Here is a 17,300-nt window from a genome sequence, read left to right as displayed (position 1 = left end):
AGAGACGTGTGGTCCTCTCCCATCTCTGTTACGCCACCAAACCCCAGCAGCATGCTCACCTCCAGATGTTTCACACTACTGTACATACTCTTATGTGCTTGCACTATGAAGCATTATTATGACTTTTATTATACGCCTTCATTTATGAACTGGGACTTTTAAATATTCAACTTGTGACCATGGACTACAGTTACACACCAACACTGCTGGTACATAAGCTACTAAAATTATGTTTTACAAAGATTATACACTGATCCATATATTTAGGTTGAATCAATCTGCTGTTATGGAAGTTGTCAAATATATTTAATGATATTTAATGATTTTATTAAGACCCCTTAAGTGAACAGCAGATCTGGTCAAATATTAAGGAATTATACCAGCACATTTCAAAATTAGGTGAGTAAGCACAGTATATTTAATTATATTTAGCGTAATTTACAAGGATTTACTTTAAGTGACCCAATGTCTTTTTAAGAAGGAAATGTTCAAAATGATTGTATCTTATTTTGGGAACAACGAACTTCTTTGATGTGGCTTTTACATGGGAAAATGATTTGATTTGTTAACAACCTGCCACACTGACTATGACATTTCTGACCTCTTACACAACAACTTTACATGTTTTGAACACTATCATGATGTTTCAATTATTTTACTTACTTTAACATCTTTGAGAGTATGTGTGAAAGTCTCCTTTTTAGTGAAGTAATTGCATAGGCTCTCCCTCTTACTATAAAATGTATACAACACATCCTGAGTTCTACTTGAGAGAGCCATAAATCGTGTTTACTGAAAAACTAAAAAAGCAGTTGAAGAGCATCAATCACGTGTTAATCATATCGACTAGTATTAATACTTTCATAATGTTGAAACATTGTTAATTGTAGTGATTTGTGACTATATTTTCAACACATTTGATGTTGATCTTATATACAGGTGTGCTGTTGGTATTAAAATCGCTTCTAATGAGTACATATGGAGATTTCTGCAGTGATCCGAGCCCAGTCAGGGAGCAGATTGCTGAGCTCTGTAGGGCGAATATAAAGTTTGCATCCACAGCTGTTTAACATAGCGATGCCAAGAGTCTCTGAACCTCCTCATTATGTAGTGGGAACCTGGCATATGGCAGTATTCTCTGTGGGCATTCACAAGGACAGGGCACTGCAGATGGGTTGGGGAGGACACTTGCTGGTTCCTATCTAACACCCCTCCAGATCACATTTCCACCTAGGATGGTTAATGTGTAAGCAGACCAGAGCATGAGAACCGGCCTGATGTTACAGTTTTATCACAAAGACTTGCAGACATGCACACAAACCCCACATTAACACACACACACACAACTACCCTGGTGTACTGAAATCACACGAGAAAAGTAGCAAACCTTCTGAGCCCATGATGAAGTGGTGAATGTCCGGCCCGGTGGACATGCGCGGGCACTGACAGCCCTTTTCAATCACTCCTTGTGGGGTCACCATCTTTACGTGGACAACCTATTCAGTCACAAAACAGCAACACAACAAACACTTTTTGGAAACAGAAATATGCAAACGGTACTTTTCTTTCACAAATGTTGACAAGAAATTCTAATTTGGATGTCGCCATGCACGCCACACATGTGAACACATTTCATAACTGATACTGTGATCACTGCATTTTAGAGGTGAGGTTAAAGTCCACAAAACGTCTGCTAACGTCTTTCTAATGAATGTGCAGTAACAGCTGACAGCTGCTGACTGCCAATGCCATCCTTAGGAACAAACATAAGCAGGAAGGTAAAGGGGAGGGCGGGCGACTCACCAGGTCCTCAATGTTGCCGTAGATGTTCTTCTTCATGCCTGATGCTCTGGTTGCTACCCAGCCCCCCAGGGAGCTGAACTCCATGGAGTCTGGCTCATGCCCAGTACAGTAGCCACTCTCATTAAGCTGAAAAAAATGCATTTTTTTTATTGCAATTGAAAGGGAGAGCATTTCTTTTTGGAAAACAATGACGTTGTAAACCCACAGGAATGTTTTAATAACAAGAAAAAGCATAAGCAAGCAAAGAGAAAAAAATATAATTGCAGCTCTGCTGCTGAATTTCACTGCTCTCGCTTTACTGCAATGCTAAAACTCAGGTTTTATGACATCATACATTTTTCCAACAGCCTCAAATAAACCAAGTGGAAAGAGCAAGAAAAGACTAAAAAGAGAGATCAGTGCATTATCTGGGCAGTGCCAAATTTCCCTGTTTGACTGGATCACTGATGGCATTCTGCCAGGTGAAATGTTTGTGCCTTTTTCAATACTAGTAAAATTACAATTACAAACGTCACTTCTCCATGTTTATGTATATCTCTTAGACAGGCACATTTAGCTTCCACAGCCTTATCCAATCCACATAATACTGTGACTTCTTAGTTACTTGCCACATGGCCATCACAATGTGACACACAAAAAAAACAACCTTTGAGCCACCTTCATCAGAAGCACCATCCCTACGGCTTTAAGAATGTGACGGTCATCAGGAAAACACACACACACACACACACACACACACACACACACACACACACACACACACACACACACACACACACACACACACACACACACACACACACACACACACATTCTCTTGAAGGCAGCACAACCCCTAACAGATTGTGTCTTTAGGCAGAACATTTAAAAGTAATAATAATAATAAGGACCATAAAGTACAACAACAACCTCCACCAGAAGCACAAGATGGGGGTTAAGTCAGGCCTTGTTTTATCACAGCACTCCCCTGGAAAGCAGTTTATAATGCAGACCCATCTGCTCCATCAAAAAGGCACAGTCTAAATGCAGGTGGAGTCTGCTTGAGATGCAGCTCACACATTCCTCTACATCAAATGCCCGCTTGTTCTCCATTTTTCTGAATTAGCTTGATGGTGCCATCTGCTCATGACCGCTGCCTCACTCTGTAATCTCTCCCCTTCAACACTCTGCTCCTGTCTCATACTTATTCCTAAACCCTGTTCGATCTACTGAGCAAAGAGTACGAAGGTGACTGAGCATGGGCAACCTGCATGTGAATTAGGGGTGGGAATCCCCAGAGGCCCCACGATTCGATATTATCATGATACTTATGTCACGATACGATATTATTGCGATTTTTAAACATATTGCGATATTCTGCGATATATTGTAATTCATTACCTTTTTTCCAACTTCAAATTATGTCCCCTAAGCAAAACTTTGTCAACATCTGTTTTGTCAATTTTCCATCTAGTGGACTGAAAAAACAATTGATCTTATTATTCTAGTACCAAAAGGTTAAATTATTATGTGCAATTTATATAATAAAAAGTTTGATACTTGGTGTACGTGTATCGATACAGTATTGCCACAGAAAATATCGTGATACTATGCTGCATCGATCCCCCCCCCAATGTGAATGGTTACACAGATTGATTGTTGGCACAACGTGTTACAGCAATGTAAGCTCTTTCAGTGGATGAATATGGATGGATGAGCAGTACTTACCAATCTTTCCAATTCCTGACCGACGATGCCAGCTTCCACATGGGCGGTTAAATTTTTCTCATCAATCCACAGAATGCGGTTCTGTGAATAAAAAACAAGCAACATTACTGAGGAGGTCATCAAACATTCTGTATTAATGCTTTATGCCAACAGTGTATATAAATACTCACAAACACTGTTTGTTTAATTTGTCTACATGAAGACAACATTCATTGGTGTAGGTTACAGGAACTTAATAAAAATAATGTTGTGTATTAACATGTCTGTTATTATGAACAATACAACTGCCTGCATCTGTTATGTTGACTTGAAAAATCTCGAAGTTTATGTCAGGCTCTGACATAAACACTGCCCTCAACAGCAGTCCATGGAGACAGTCTCTTGACAATCTGCCAGCAATACTTTAAGTTCTGCACCAGCATGTCCTTTTAGTCTGACGGTCACATTTCTGAGAATAAATGAGTGCAGAGGGGCTGCAGGATGGAGATAGTTTCCTCAAGGTTAAACTCAATTTAACATCTAATTCCAAATATAAGCCTCTTATTTGGGCCGCTGGGCACATGGCCTACCCTTACCTGCAGGAGGTCATTTCACACCTGTCATCAATTATTCTCCAGAGGTAATAAACTTTATGTTCCAACCACACTGCTCCTTTCATGTGCTTCCATTGGAGCCACCTCACCTCTGACCCCTGACACAGAACACTGGTCACTGGTGTCTGTGGCACCAAACTCAATGACTTCTAGGCTAGCAGCAACCAGACAGCTTATATATCACCTCTATGTGAGCCCTGATCAAAGGGCTGTACTGTACTGGTGACAATATGCACTATTTTGTATCATATCCAATGAAACATCATCATGTTCATGGTATTCCATTAAAATCAATGGCAAGTGACCAAGTAACACATTTATCATCTTAAAAACAAAAATAAAGTTGTGTCCCACGTACACACAATAAATATGCTAATTCTAACTATAGCTGATGCTTATTTTCATTAGTGAAGAAATAGTGAAAGAATTACCATACCAGTTACCCAGATCCAAGGGTGATGTCTACAAATTACATTTATATAAAAACAGCGTGGAAATTGGCAAATCCTCACATTTGAAAAGGTATGACCAGAAAAAGTGTTTGCCTGATATCTATTTAAATAAAGATAATACATTTCTGTTGTTTGACTAATTTATTTATCATTTAAACATTATTCTGAATATGTAATACATTCACTCTGGAAAAACAACAAAGTGGTCTATAGTAGTGGGTAATAGAGGGTATGAAAGTAACAACATGGACACTAAAGTAGGGTGTTCATAAACTCTATTGTCCTATAATGCAATAGCATGTAATTTGAATTGGTGGCACAGGTTGAAACCAGTAGTTCCCTGTGCTCTACCTATTAAAAATGTAAGTTGATTACTGAGTGTCAATAATATACAACAAATACTGTAATTCTGTTATGCCAACAGCAAAATCTGACTTGACATATTTTTTCTTAAATCAATCATGAAGAAAGCTCAACAATAAATGCAGAAAGCTAGAAAGTCAGAAAACAATGTTTTGGCTTACATTTTTTATATATATATATAAACATTTAAAATATATACCCATGCTAACGTTGACTAAAAAGAGGAATAAAAAAATCATCTTTTGGAAATTGATCGTAATGCCTTAATTAAAAAAATGAGGAAAAATCGGACCTTTTAAGGACACCAATTTTTTTTTGTGAATGAATAATGTATTGTAAATAAATAAATGTTCTTCCTTAAAATACAGGGGCCATAATTATACATACCCCTATGTTAAATTCCCATAGAGGAAGGCAGATTTTTATTTTTAAAGGCCAGTTATTTCATGAATCCAGGATACTATGATATACACATCATCACATCCCCTTCACCATACCTAGAGACTGGCATGGAGTACTTTCCATAAAATCATCTCTCAATGCAAATCAAACCAGCTATTAGGCTAACTGAAATAAAACCATGCCAATCTCTAGGTATGGTGAAGGGGATGTGATGATGTGGGGCTATTTTAATTCCAAAAGGTATCCATGAAATAACTGGCCTTTAAAAATAAAAATCTGCCTGCCTCTATGGGAATTTAACATAGGGGTGTACTTACTTATGCCCCCTGTATTTTAAGGAAGAACATTTATTTATTTACGATACATTATTCATTCACAAAGAAATAATTAGGTGCACACACAAAACCGGTCAAAACTTTGGGGTCACTTAGAAATTTCCATTCCACTCCATTATTGACAGAATACCAGCTGAGATCAGTTGCATTGCTTTTTTAACCAGGGCAGCAGTTTTCAGATTACATAATTGCAAAAGGGTTCTCCAGTGTTTTCTCAGTTAGCCTTTTAAAATGATATCAGATTATTTGATGAATGGTTGCTGATAATGGGCAATGTAGATATTGCATTAAAGATCAGCCACCCACTCAGATCAGCTGGTATTCTGTCTATAATGGAGTGGAATGGAAATTCCTAAGTGACCCCAAACTTTTGACTGGTAGTGTGTGTGTGTGTGTGTGTGTGTGTGTGTGTGTGTGTGTGTGTGTGTGTGTGTGTGTGTATGTATATATATATATATATATATATATATAAAATACAAAAATTAAAGCTGATTAAAATAAATTATGTAAAGAATAAAACTAATTAGAAACACTCTTTTAATGTAAGCCAGTCTCTCAGACACAGTCTTCGAAATTTTTTAGTTCCGATGAAAGTATTTATTCAGCTGTATCAGACTGCATTTGATCAACTCTTCTGACACTTACAGACAGTTGTTTACGTACCATCTGTGAGGTATCCAGAGAGACAATGCAGCGAGTTTCCTCTGGGGGGCACTCTAGGGCACTAGAGACGCTAGTCCCTCCTGAGAGAGAAAAGCAACAGTTAGAAGAGGCGTTACAGCAGAGAAGCCTTCAGAGAAGACAATGCGATTATACTGGACACTTTCCTGGTTTCATGTTTTTAACACAAACACACTCTAGGAATCTAGGGCTTGGTATCAAACAATGAACACAAAAATGTTAAGGGGAAAGAAATAAGTGTCTATATTTCTCAGTGAAAGGTATAAAAAAAATAACTGTTTTTGTATGAGAGGCAAAATCGGGTATCATATTGACACTAGTATGGAAAATTCAAAAGTCACACCCAGCTCTTCATGAGACTTTTTATAATTTCAGAAAGCAATGTGGATGTGGTGCTGCAATGTGTTTAAATGTTTGCTGTGACATATGCAAAAAACAGGACTTTATTCTTCAAAAAACTACCAGAGGCTTCAGGATACAATTGCATAAATGTGTGACTGACTTGTATTACCATTCTCATGAACCTGTTGATAAACCACTGTAATACTGTATAAGAATTATTTCAGCCATGTTGCCATCATAAAATAGTTAACAGCTGTGAGTGACAGGAGACATGGGAGGTATTACATATGATAGAGGCCCCCTGGTTGGAAGTGAACTAGAGATGTTGTGATTACATCACATGCTTAGATTGGTGATTTAATAGGATGCCTGCTCATAATTTTTTCTGTTTCTTCAGTACAAAACACACAAAGCAAAACATAAAATTCTACAAAGCATCCACTGCACTGTCCGCAGTACCTTATTTACCAGGTTAATTCATAGATTATATGGGTTAATTAATTTAAAAACAAGCAAGTGATGGGAGTAAATAATATATTAAAGTACATCAAATTTAAATACACATTTAGTGGCCTGTGCATACAGTATGTGACAGCTAATTATGCTAAGACCCTTAAATTTCATGACTCACCTCCATATGGTATCAAACAAACATTATGTTTGCATGCCAGTTCCACAATTTTCACTACGTCATTGTGGCAATCTGCAAAGACACAGAATATCATTTTAGAAATGAGTGGCCATCATAAAGAAAATGTTTCCATTTACCATCCTCTATTGCATTCATAAATTAAGTGTTTACATAATAGCCAGAGTAGACACATTATAAATAAAATAAAATGTAGCACATAACACGATGTGTATACAGGGGAGACAGTAAATAAATGTAGGGACGTTTTGATTTGCCTGATAGTTGTGACTTGCCTGGGGCACTCCTTAGGCGGAGTCAGACTGCAATGAAGCTACGCTCTCTGGGGTGGGATGTGCTGGATCAATACAAACATGCTTTAGCCAATCATGGAGCTCACATCCATTCACACTGGAGTGGTGAGCGAGTGGGAAAAGTAGCAATACCCACCTACGTGGATGTGCTTCACTGGCCTAAAGTGGTTTTAGAGGCAGTGAGAAATGCCTGCATTCTAGTGCATTCTGCCATCCAATTAAACACACAGCTTCTGCCTACGGATTAGTTCAACAAACTAAACCTCCACTTAAATTACACAGCTTGACTTGGAGGGACTACTGAGAAATGCAAATTACAGGTCAAATGTATTTGTGGGTTGGTAAAAAAATTTTTATTTGGTGCTGGTGAGGATGAAACGATGCCTTCAGTTTCTTGGTGATTTTCTGCCTATTTGGGAGGGTGCTAATCAAGTTTCCGCCATCAGTCAACACTCATTTGCATGATAAAATAGTGCAAGCCATAACAACAGAAAACCAATCTCTGAATCATAACTCATGAGTGTACTGTGCAGGGCCAGACTGTGGAGTATTGGGTGTCAACTGTCCTCCCCCTGACGCTTCTTATTAAGCCTCAACTCATACATATTAATATTCCTGCCTCTGCAGAGATTGACCATTTAAATCACCTAAGCCAGTAGGGGGGGGATCAGCAATACTACATAGGAGGAGAAAAACAGAACGATAATAAAACAGGTTCTGAACTCACTTGGCCATACCACTATATCTGGAACACGACCAACTTTCCCCTCTCGCAGAGCAAAGACCTCGTGTAAGCAATGGCCTGAAAGAAATACAGGAATGAGATGATGTTAATATGGTCATCACAAATAAAAACACTGTTGTTACATTCAAAATCATCAAATATAGTATATGCTGATTGGGGTTTATAAACATTAAAAGTGGGTGATTTAAGTAGGGAGATGTCCAACGTCTCCTCCCAGCATGCCTTACCGTGGCTGCGAAACACCCGGTCCTCTGCATCATGAGAGAAGGGAATACCTGTGGATTTCAGTTCGTCCACGAAGGCCTCGTTAAGAGTGGGAGGCTGTACAGCACTGCTAGTCAAAATGGGCTAAAAAAACAAGGCATTGGGTTTTTTGTAACTGTGACAAAGTGCTCTTTTTCATTGAAGACACCACAAACAAATATGAATTATAAACTCACCATTGCTGGAGATTTATGCTGCACACTGGCTCCAAACGTGCCTTCAAACCAATTTTGCAGAGCAGGGATGATCATACCACTTAGTCTATACCTGGATTGTGTAAAAGAAGACAGATTGTATGAAAAAACTATAAAAAATTAAATAAAAAAAATCAACTACACCTCATGTGTTAGTGATTTCCAGTATTGAAAGTCAAAGCCCTCAATTGAAAACATCCAAATGCTTGACTGGGCTTATTCATTGAAAAACCAGGCCTTTGTCTAATAAGAATAGAGTGTGAGGTTTGAGTCCAATGAGGTTATTAGGCAAGCAGAGCGGCAGTGGCAGTGCTGTCCGTGTGATCGCCCTTGCCATCCATTGCATAATTGAGCTGCTGGCACAGGCTGGGCCAGCCCATCAGGGGACTGTGGTGTGCCTTTGTCTGAGAGACCATGAAACACACTCTATAATGAAAAAGCCTCTGTCACAGTAAGCGTGGGGGAGGAGAATACCGTCTTTGACATTCATTCAATAGTGCCCCAGCCTCAGATACTGTGTGCTGCCCAGGTAGCTTTATAGTCAAGAAGGCACAGAGCCGTTTGTGGCAACGGCTTGCACAGGAGGAAACCATTTGCTGTGCAACATCCTGTTCAGCTAGGCTCATTACTCAAATACATCCTCATACACATTGTTCCAGTTCTCTGTGTTTATAATCTGACAAGCAGAGCTGTCTCTTTAAAAGTCGTGTCATGATTACAATCACAGGGCTCATCTATACCTCTGCTATTGCAATGGGAGACACAGATAAAGGTGCTGTTGTAAACTGAAGCCATACTCAGTAAGATTGAGGACAACTGGCTTTGTTTACCTCTGACATTTAAACTTTTTTTCTTCAACATTGACTACAATCACTGTGTTAACCCCTAATTCCCCAGAGACACATCAATAATTACTGACATAACATTTTCCATTTTTTAACAGATTCGGAAAGTGCTTTCTGTAAATGAACAACAGAGTTTGGGAGAGCTGACAATCACAACCAGTGACCTTCTCAAATGACAATGAACAGTTCAAATGCCAACCACTAGGTGGCAGTAGCACCACATTGCTGTGAGCATAGGAAGGGGACATACACTGATTTCAAAAGCACACAGCATGGGCTGTGAAAATGATCAATGCAGAACTCCAGCCTCAAGTTACCCAAATGTTTTAATGAAGGCAGACACAATTGCTGTACTAAAACAAGACTAGAGGCTATGAATGAGACCTAGTAGTGATTGATTTCTCTGAATCTTGAACAAATAAGCATACAAATTAAATCTAAGACTTGATATTGTGATATTAGACAGTACCTTTTACCGGTAAATTCTGCTTGACCTTTCTTATTAAAGAGGAATCTTGTATCACTGTATCCCCAGCCGTTCCATTTCAAAATCTCCTGCCTGTGGAAAAACAAATATTGGCAGAGGTTAAGCTTACAATTCTTACACCTTAAACTGATGTGAAGACATGACATGAAATACCATCGGAGAAAGTTAAAAAACAAGTGTGAAGGTGGCTTGGTATATTCTAAATTATCCACCATAGTCTCTCTAGGCTGACACTAGCTTGGCATGGGAAATTTCACAAAGAAGAAGACGAATAGGGAAAGTCCTTGCTGATAATTTGATACTTCATGCTGAAATTTTAACACCCAGACATTTTATAGTATTTTACTCAGGGAAAATGTCAAAGTCTCCTTATTTTCTTTAGTCATTTACAGCCTTTGGATTCATTGGCAAATTTACTCTATGGGAGGGTGCAGACAGGCTCACCAACAACAATATTCCCCGGGTGCATACAACTACACGACGCTCTGCACACAGGCTCGCAAACACGCTGCTTGTTAGCATTGTAATGCAGAGGCTGAAGCGACGCATTCAAATAACATATCCATCAAAAGAGGAAGCTAGCAGACACTCCCTCAGTGCTATCAGCAATTACCCATCCAACACATTTAAATATTTTACATTTATGGCACCTGGTAGATCCATATCCATAGCTAGTTTCAATACTGCTCAGTTTTTTATGATTAGGTCCAAATGTGTGTGCTGAACTATGAAACGTCAGCTAATTATTTAGCACATATACTTAAATAGCAAACAAGCACCAGCCATATTTTCAGTTCTTTGTTGTTGAATCACCAACCATATTGGAGTAGAGCCATAGCTAAGAAGTGAAAACAAATGGCTGTTACTATGCTATTAATGTTAAGTGATATCCCATTATAATCACTAGCTTCACAAACAGATATGATGCACTGTCTATTCTGCAATAATGTGCAGAGCTTGTGTGCTATACTTACACTCTGCAAAGAGATGGCTCACCACTCACAGAACAACCATAACTCATGGGTCAATTGGGATGGTATGCTAACACAGTGGAGTAAAGGCCATAATTGAGATTAATACCTGCCAAAATGGAGTTTCCTATAAATTAAGAGTGAGAGTGAAATGAGAGTGACACACTTTAATCAATCCTCGCCACCGTTGATATGTGTTAAAGCTGCTGAACACACTGAACCAAAATGTATCAATAAATGTGTGGTAAGGTCAGTTAAATGTAGATATGTACAACTACACCAAACAAATACTGGAATCCCTCTTGGTATAATGTAATCAATTCCACAGCACCTAAAATGACAGCCACGAAAATGACCACAATGAATCAAAACCTAAAACTGTTTTAACAAAAATGAACATTTTAACATTCATGACAATAGAATTTATTGTAGGGCTGTTGTATTAAACTGCATTAGTTTTAACTAGATGCACATCAGGATTTCTATACTACAGTATTATGATAATATTTAATGGCCAAACCCACTGACTGATGACCTATTTTATCCTTCACTATCAAACTTCCTACAGACACTAAAAGCCCAGGACTCAAGCTCAGCATAACAATTGGCGTAACAGACAGGGCTGCAAGACATAATATTCTATCATATCATCAGTGTCAGATTGACCAGAACAGGACATGCTGAATTTCACAAGGCCAAATGCTCACACTTTTTAGTGCTGCATTTACCCTTAGCTACAGCAGTTATCTCAGGCTGACACTAGATGTCAGCACAGTATGATGGTGTTTCCTCAAAAGGAACTAGGCTGCCAATAGGTTGAAGGTTGAAAGTCAGACCACCACTTGTACTGGCCAATCAGATCAACAGACGAGACAGAGAAGTTTTTGTCTCTTTTGTCTGTTGTTAAAATTGATTGTTTTTTTCCTGAAGTGTCTCATATCTTGAGATTTAGTTCAGATAAATCTAAAATTTATAAGAACCGTATCTCAATGATTCCCCTACCAACATGTTTAGCTACATGATAATGAAACAAAGAGTACTTGTATTAGAGCCGCATAGCTCATGAACAGTTATTGAATGGCAAGGTCGGTGAATCCAACTGTACGTAACGAATATACGTAACGAGTGTACGTAACAGTAATGGCTGTCGCCAATTTGATTCAACGATTTTGTTATCTGAAGCATCAGAAAGTTCCAGATTAGCCATAACGTGAACACTTCTCTTAGACTTTTACTACCTCACCGACACTGAAAAACTGCCATATAACAGAATTAAATGATATATTACAAGCCACAGAAAAGGCTTTATCTGACCAACTTTAAGAAAGTCGACTACATCAACGTTAAACTCCTGAGAGTAAAGCTAGCCGCACCCACTCCGTGGCGAATAAATGTCTGTAGCCAAGTAACGTTAGCTAGCACTGCAGGCTAATTAAAAACAGCTTTAGCTATGTCTCCCTACGTTATAAATGCTTAAAAGAGAGAATGGAGCAAGTCTCCAAGTACATGTCACCGCATTGGTTCTTGTTTACATGTTAGTGCACTGATATCTGACTTAATAATCCGCTAAAGCCACAGAGGATGGACCCCTGTCCACCGCTCCATCACAGCCTTGTACCTTCTCCTCGGCACCGTCTTCCTCTCACTGGAGACATCTGTTTTGCTGTCCTGGGCTTTGCACTCCGCGGCTAGAATGGTCGAGTCACTGTCCACCGGTCCCCGTAAATGTCCAGCAATTATTCTCAGTCTTTGCTGTGCAATTCGTTGCCTGTCGGAGCTGCTGTTGGACGCCATGCTGCTTCCGTGTTTGTGACGGTAGGGAGCGGATCCATGAGCGGCTGTCAGAGGTCAGCACAGGAAAAGTGCGCTGCGTTCATAGCCTGTCGGAAATATCATAGTCAGTCCACATGAATGACCCGAACAGTAGTAAATAGGCCTACCTCCCAACATGGGGAGAAAAAAAATGGGACTCTCTCTTGCCACGTTTCGCACTCGGAGAGAGAGAGAGCATATGGGACACTAAAACATAATTGTAAGATAATAATATAATTTAATAAATCATATTCTATTCTGAATCTTTTTGACGGCTACGTTGTATGTTAAATGGGTATTAGGCATTGGTTCATATTGGGAATGAAACGATTAGTCAATTGATCAATTAGGAGATTGACTGATTGATGAATCAATTACTATTTTCATTTTACCATCAGACATGCCAAACATTTGCTTGTCATAGCGTCTCAAATGTGAGAATCTGCTGCTTTTCTTTCATGATAGTAAACTAGCCTACATGTTTGGGATTTGGACTGCAGACAAAACAAGCATTGGGATATGACACCTGTTGACCTAAGGCGATAATGATGCTGTATGTTTTTATTCTCGCTCTCTTTGTTTATCTTTTAAATCAGATAATTAAAGTAGTAGGCTATATACCTACAGTTCCACAGCTGACATGTCCTCTTCATTCTGCACCTGAATGCACCATTTTACGTCTTTCCCAGCATGCCTTGCAATATACGACTGGTTGCATTGTGCTCTGACTGTTAAGAGACTGGAATTACAGTCACATTGCATAGTTGGTAGAGATAACAATAATAAATCAGCCCTTCTAGTATTACTACTTTAAATATTCAAAAGCAAGATTTTGCTAGTTATAAATCTACAGTAGGCTATGTTAAAGTGAACTGAAGGTTACATAATGGCTTTATCGACAGTTTATTAAGTCAAAAGTAATGATTGTGCAAAATTAGACGAAATTAACACCAACTTGGCTTATTGGCTCAGAATAATGTAGGAAAGTGAAACAGGGGACCAAAATGGCATCCTAAACATGAGATGTATATAGTTTTAGACTAATCATTTTAATTGCATTCTCTCCCACATTTTATTATCATATCATGTCATATTTGTCTATTTGCACTTATTAAAACCGCATCATCATACTGTCAAAAGTCCTCATGTGTAATTTGTGACGCGGTTTTGTAACCTGAAACAATGTGACTTCACTGTTTATCTTCACTCACTCACTCACCTGTCTACTGTTTCCATATGGCACATAGCAGTGCTCTTTAAGTCATGATTTAACACAAAGTTAGAGTACATAATTGACTAACAACAGTATTGCTACTTTAGAATACAAATTAACCTTGGTAGAAACGTTTAAAAAAGACAGAGGCTGTGAAAAATGCTTAAAACAGAGAAAAAAAACTTTATTTGAGAAAAACAGTTATTTGTCAATAGAAATATTGCATAATGCTGTAATTTCAATGTCCAGATGTGTGAAGCTTTTTTTCCCCACAGGATAACGTATTAACTCCCAAAACAAAGTTCTGTAATGCACTGACTGCAAGCAATTAGAGTCTAAGTGTGTCACAGAACTTTATTTGGAAAGCCACAGTGCCACCTCATAGGTTTGTCCTTGTGCAGAGCCTTTTTCTCCTCATGACTGGGTGCTGCTATAACTGTAGTAAGGCACAAAAAGCAAGGAAAACAGGAAATCCACTTTAATTATCTGTTTTTGTCATTGTTTTGACTTTTGAAACATATAACTACAAGAGAGAACGCAGCTGGTGTAGTTTGTATTAGACGAGAGAACAAGTAGACTTGAATGCTTTAAAGACTGGGCCTACGCTGTGTGGTTGGTCCACCCTAGAGTCACACAGGTAAAGCAGGCCAGATGGAGTCTTTTTAAACATTGTCAGTTCACTACAGAAATGATTAAATGGCTAAATATAATGTGGGCATGTGCAATAGATGATCCTGTAGTACACCCCACTGAATGGATTAAATGTATTTACTTACCTCTTTAAGCTTGACCATCTGGTTGGTTGCAAAGTTAACATATAAAGCAGTCTCTATATTAGCTGACACGTTTTAAGTTTCCAGTTTGGGGATATTTTTTTTTAAAACTCATTTAAAATGATTTCACTCCTGTGCTGTGCCAGTGTGTCATTGATTCTACCTGTTGAGCTTTTTCCAACTTTCTGAACTGAACAGACCCTGTAGAAATGATCTATTCACTTAGATATATATGATAGCAACGAGGAAAGTGAAGAAGGCCAGCTGAGCCCCAGGAGTATTAAGTTCTGTCAGTTTGATGGTGCTTGCCACTTCAACAGCAGTCAAGTGACAGCAACTTTAGAAGTGCAAAATAATGCAACAAAACAAATAGTGTCACGCGTCAATCATTATTTTGACTATGATTTACACAACAAGTATTATGATAGAGTAAGTTCTGCAAATCATACTGTACCTGATATAGGTAGACGCAAGGGACCAGCTGCAATCCAACACGAGGGCAAGTATAGTCTTGATGATAAAATGCAAAAGCAGAAAGCGATCAGAGGATACTGCAGGCCATGGCTGGATTCATATTGCTAACGCCTGTTTTCACCGCGGTTGGTGTTCGTCTGCGGACTTGCAGCGCTCTAATCGTAAGGTGGCTACCGCCGCTTTTACCTTCTTTTTTTTTTCCCCCCAGTCCTGTGCAGTTCACTATATGCAGCTGGAAGAATGTCGACGTGGAGCTGCCAAACGTGAACGCGTGTTCATGAGCGCGCATGAGGGGGAGAGAGAGAGAGAGAGAGAGAGAGAGAGAGAGAGAGAGAGAAAAAAGAAGCCTTTTTAGTGTAATTTCACGCAGTGGCACAGTGAGCTGCACTTTAGTGTGAGGTTCTTCACAGATAGGTGCTACAGCCAGGACTAGTCTGTCTTATTACCTTGACATATTTCAAAAGACACTTAATTAGCCTACATCTCGATCCGACTTCTTACTTACAATAAGGTGTCAGAAATGTAGACCTAATTAACTTGTACAAGCCTCAACAACTTTCTTAAATAGCAGTGACCATTTAAAGTTACAAAAATAGCAGTTGAGAGCATATCAGAGAAGTATTCAGATCCTTTAATAAAAGTAGCAATACAACAATGTACATTCAACATTGTAGGCTACTTTAGTAAGAGGGCAAGAGTATGATCAATATACTTAAAATCATCCAAATTCAACGTACTGATGTAGAATTCCTTCTTCCAGTCTATAGAATTATAGTAGGCTAGTCTACAATATATTATTGGCTATTAGTGGATTATCATTACGGATGCAGTCATGTTTAAGTATAATTGTAATGTTGTACAGTAGCTTGTCAATGTGGAGCCAATTTTAGCATCTGATTACTGCTGGGTTGTTTTATCTAGTGGTGGAAGAAATTTCCAGATTCTTTACTTTAGTAAAAGCAGTAATACAACAGTTTAATGATACTCTATTACAAGTAAAAGTACTGCACTCAAAACCTTATGCACCAGAATAATCCCATTAAGATTAAATATATTATTATAGAAAATGTTATTGGAATATTATTACTGATGCATTAATGTATAAGCAGCTTTTTAACGTTGCAACTGGTCGACGTGGAGCAAATTTTAACTACTTCATACTGTTTGGTAGTTCAATGCAATGTGTTTTTTAAACTTATCACATGAATCTTAAGTAGGCCTTTAGTAAGTACAGCTGTTAAATAAATGTAAAGAGTGCAATATTGCCCTCTGAAATATAGTGGAGTAGAAGTAGCCTAAAATTAAAATACTTACAGAAAGAATAAGGACCTCAAAATTATACTAGACTACTGTACTTCAACTAATGTACTCAGTTACATTTCACTTCTGTATAGCAGAATCATATTTTATAAACATATATTATGTGTTTGTAAAAATCTTGATCTGCAAAGTAGCCTATAGGCTAAGTATCACACCTACATGTAGTATGGTGGGCAAAAAGAGAATATTTCCATCTGAAGTAGAATATTCGTAGTACAATAGCCTACCTCAAACTTAAGTGCAGTAGAACTTAAGTAAATAATGAAATGTAAATTTCCACCACTGGTGTACACCCCACTAAGTAAGTTTACTATCACTTTTGGTTGTTTTTTAAATCCCATTATGTATGCATGCATGCTTTAATAAATAGCATTATAACAATACATCATTGTCCTCAGTTATCAATACAAGGCAATTAAAATAAACATGTCGCCTACCAAAGCCAGTGGTGAAAAGTAATAACATCTACTCACACTATACTTTAATCAGGCAGTTATGAAGCACTTCACTTGAAGTCCTTAACTTGAGTATTTCCATGTTATGCTGTTCCATTACAGTACTGTATATAACAGTTATTATATA

The 17,300-nt window shown here is 38.3% G+C and overlaps 1 protein-coding gene across 1 annotated transcript in view; it reads right to left on the bottom strand.

The window, feature by feature from the left end:
• The window catches only part of agps (alkylglycerone phosphate synthase), a 32,477-nt gene extending 16,956 nt beyond the window's left edge, over positions 1 to 15,521 (bottom strand). Inside the window, exons 1-11 of the mRNA XM_078261926.1 lie at positions 15,379 to 15,521; positions 12,745 to 13,006; positions 10,138 to 10,227; positions 8,806 to 8,896; positions 8,593 to 8,713; positions 8,348 to 8,422; positions 7,310 to 7,381; positions 6,319 to 6,398; positions 3,511 to 3,591; positions 1,804 to 1,929; positions 1,388 to 1,496 (exon numbers count right to left, since the gene is read on the bottom strand). Of these exons, the coding sequence (XP_078118052.1) occupies positions 1,388 to 1,496; positions 1,804 to 1,929; positions 3,511 to 3,591; positions 6,319 to 6,398; positions 7,310 to 7,381; positions 8,348 to 8,422; positions 8,593 to 8,713; positions 8,806 to 8,896; positions 10,138 to 10,227; positions 12,745 to 12,920 (1,021 nt within the window). The 5' untranslated portion in view covers positions 12,921 to 13,006; positions 15,379 to 15,521. The remainder of the gene's footprint in view (positions 1 to 1,387; positions 1,497 to 1,803; positions 1,930 to 3,510; positions 3,592 to 6,318; positions 6,399 to 7,309; positions 7,382 to 8,347; positions 8,423 to 8,592; positions 8,714 to 8,805; positions 8,897 to 10,137; positions 10,228 to 12,744; positions 13,007 to 15,378) is intronic.
• Positions 15,522 to 17,300: the final 1,779 nt, after the last annotated feature.

This window comes from Sander vitreus, chromosome 11 (genome assembly GCF_031162955.1).
Source record: "Sander vitreus isolate 19-12246 chromosome 11, sanVit1, whole genome shotgun sequence".
NCBI classification, from domain to species: domain Eukaryota; kingdom Metazoa; phylum Chordata; class Actinopteri; order Perciformes; family Percidae; genus Sander; species Sander vitreus.
This window is presented reverse-complemented; position numbering and strand designations above follow the sequence as displayed.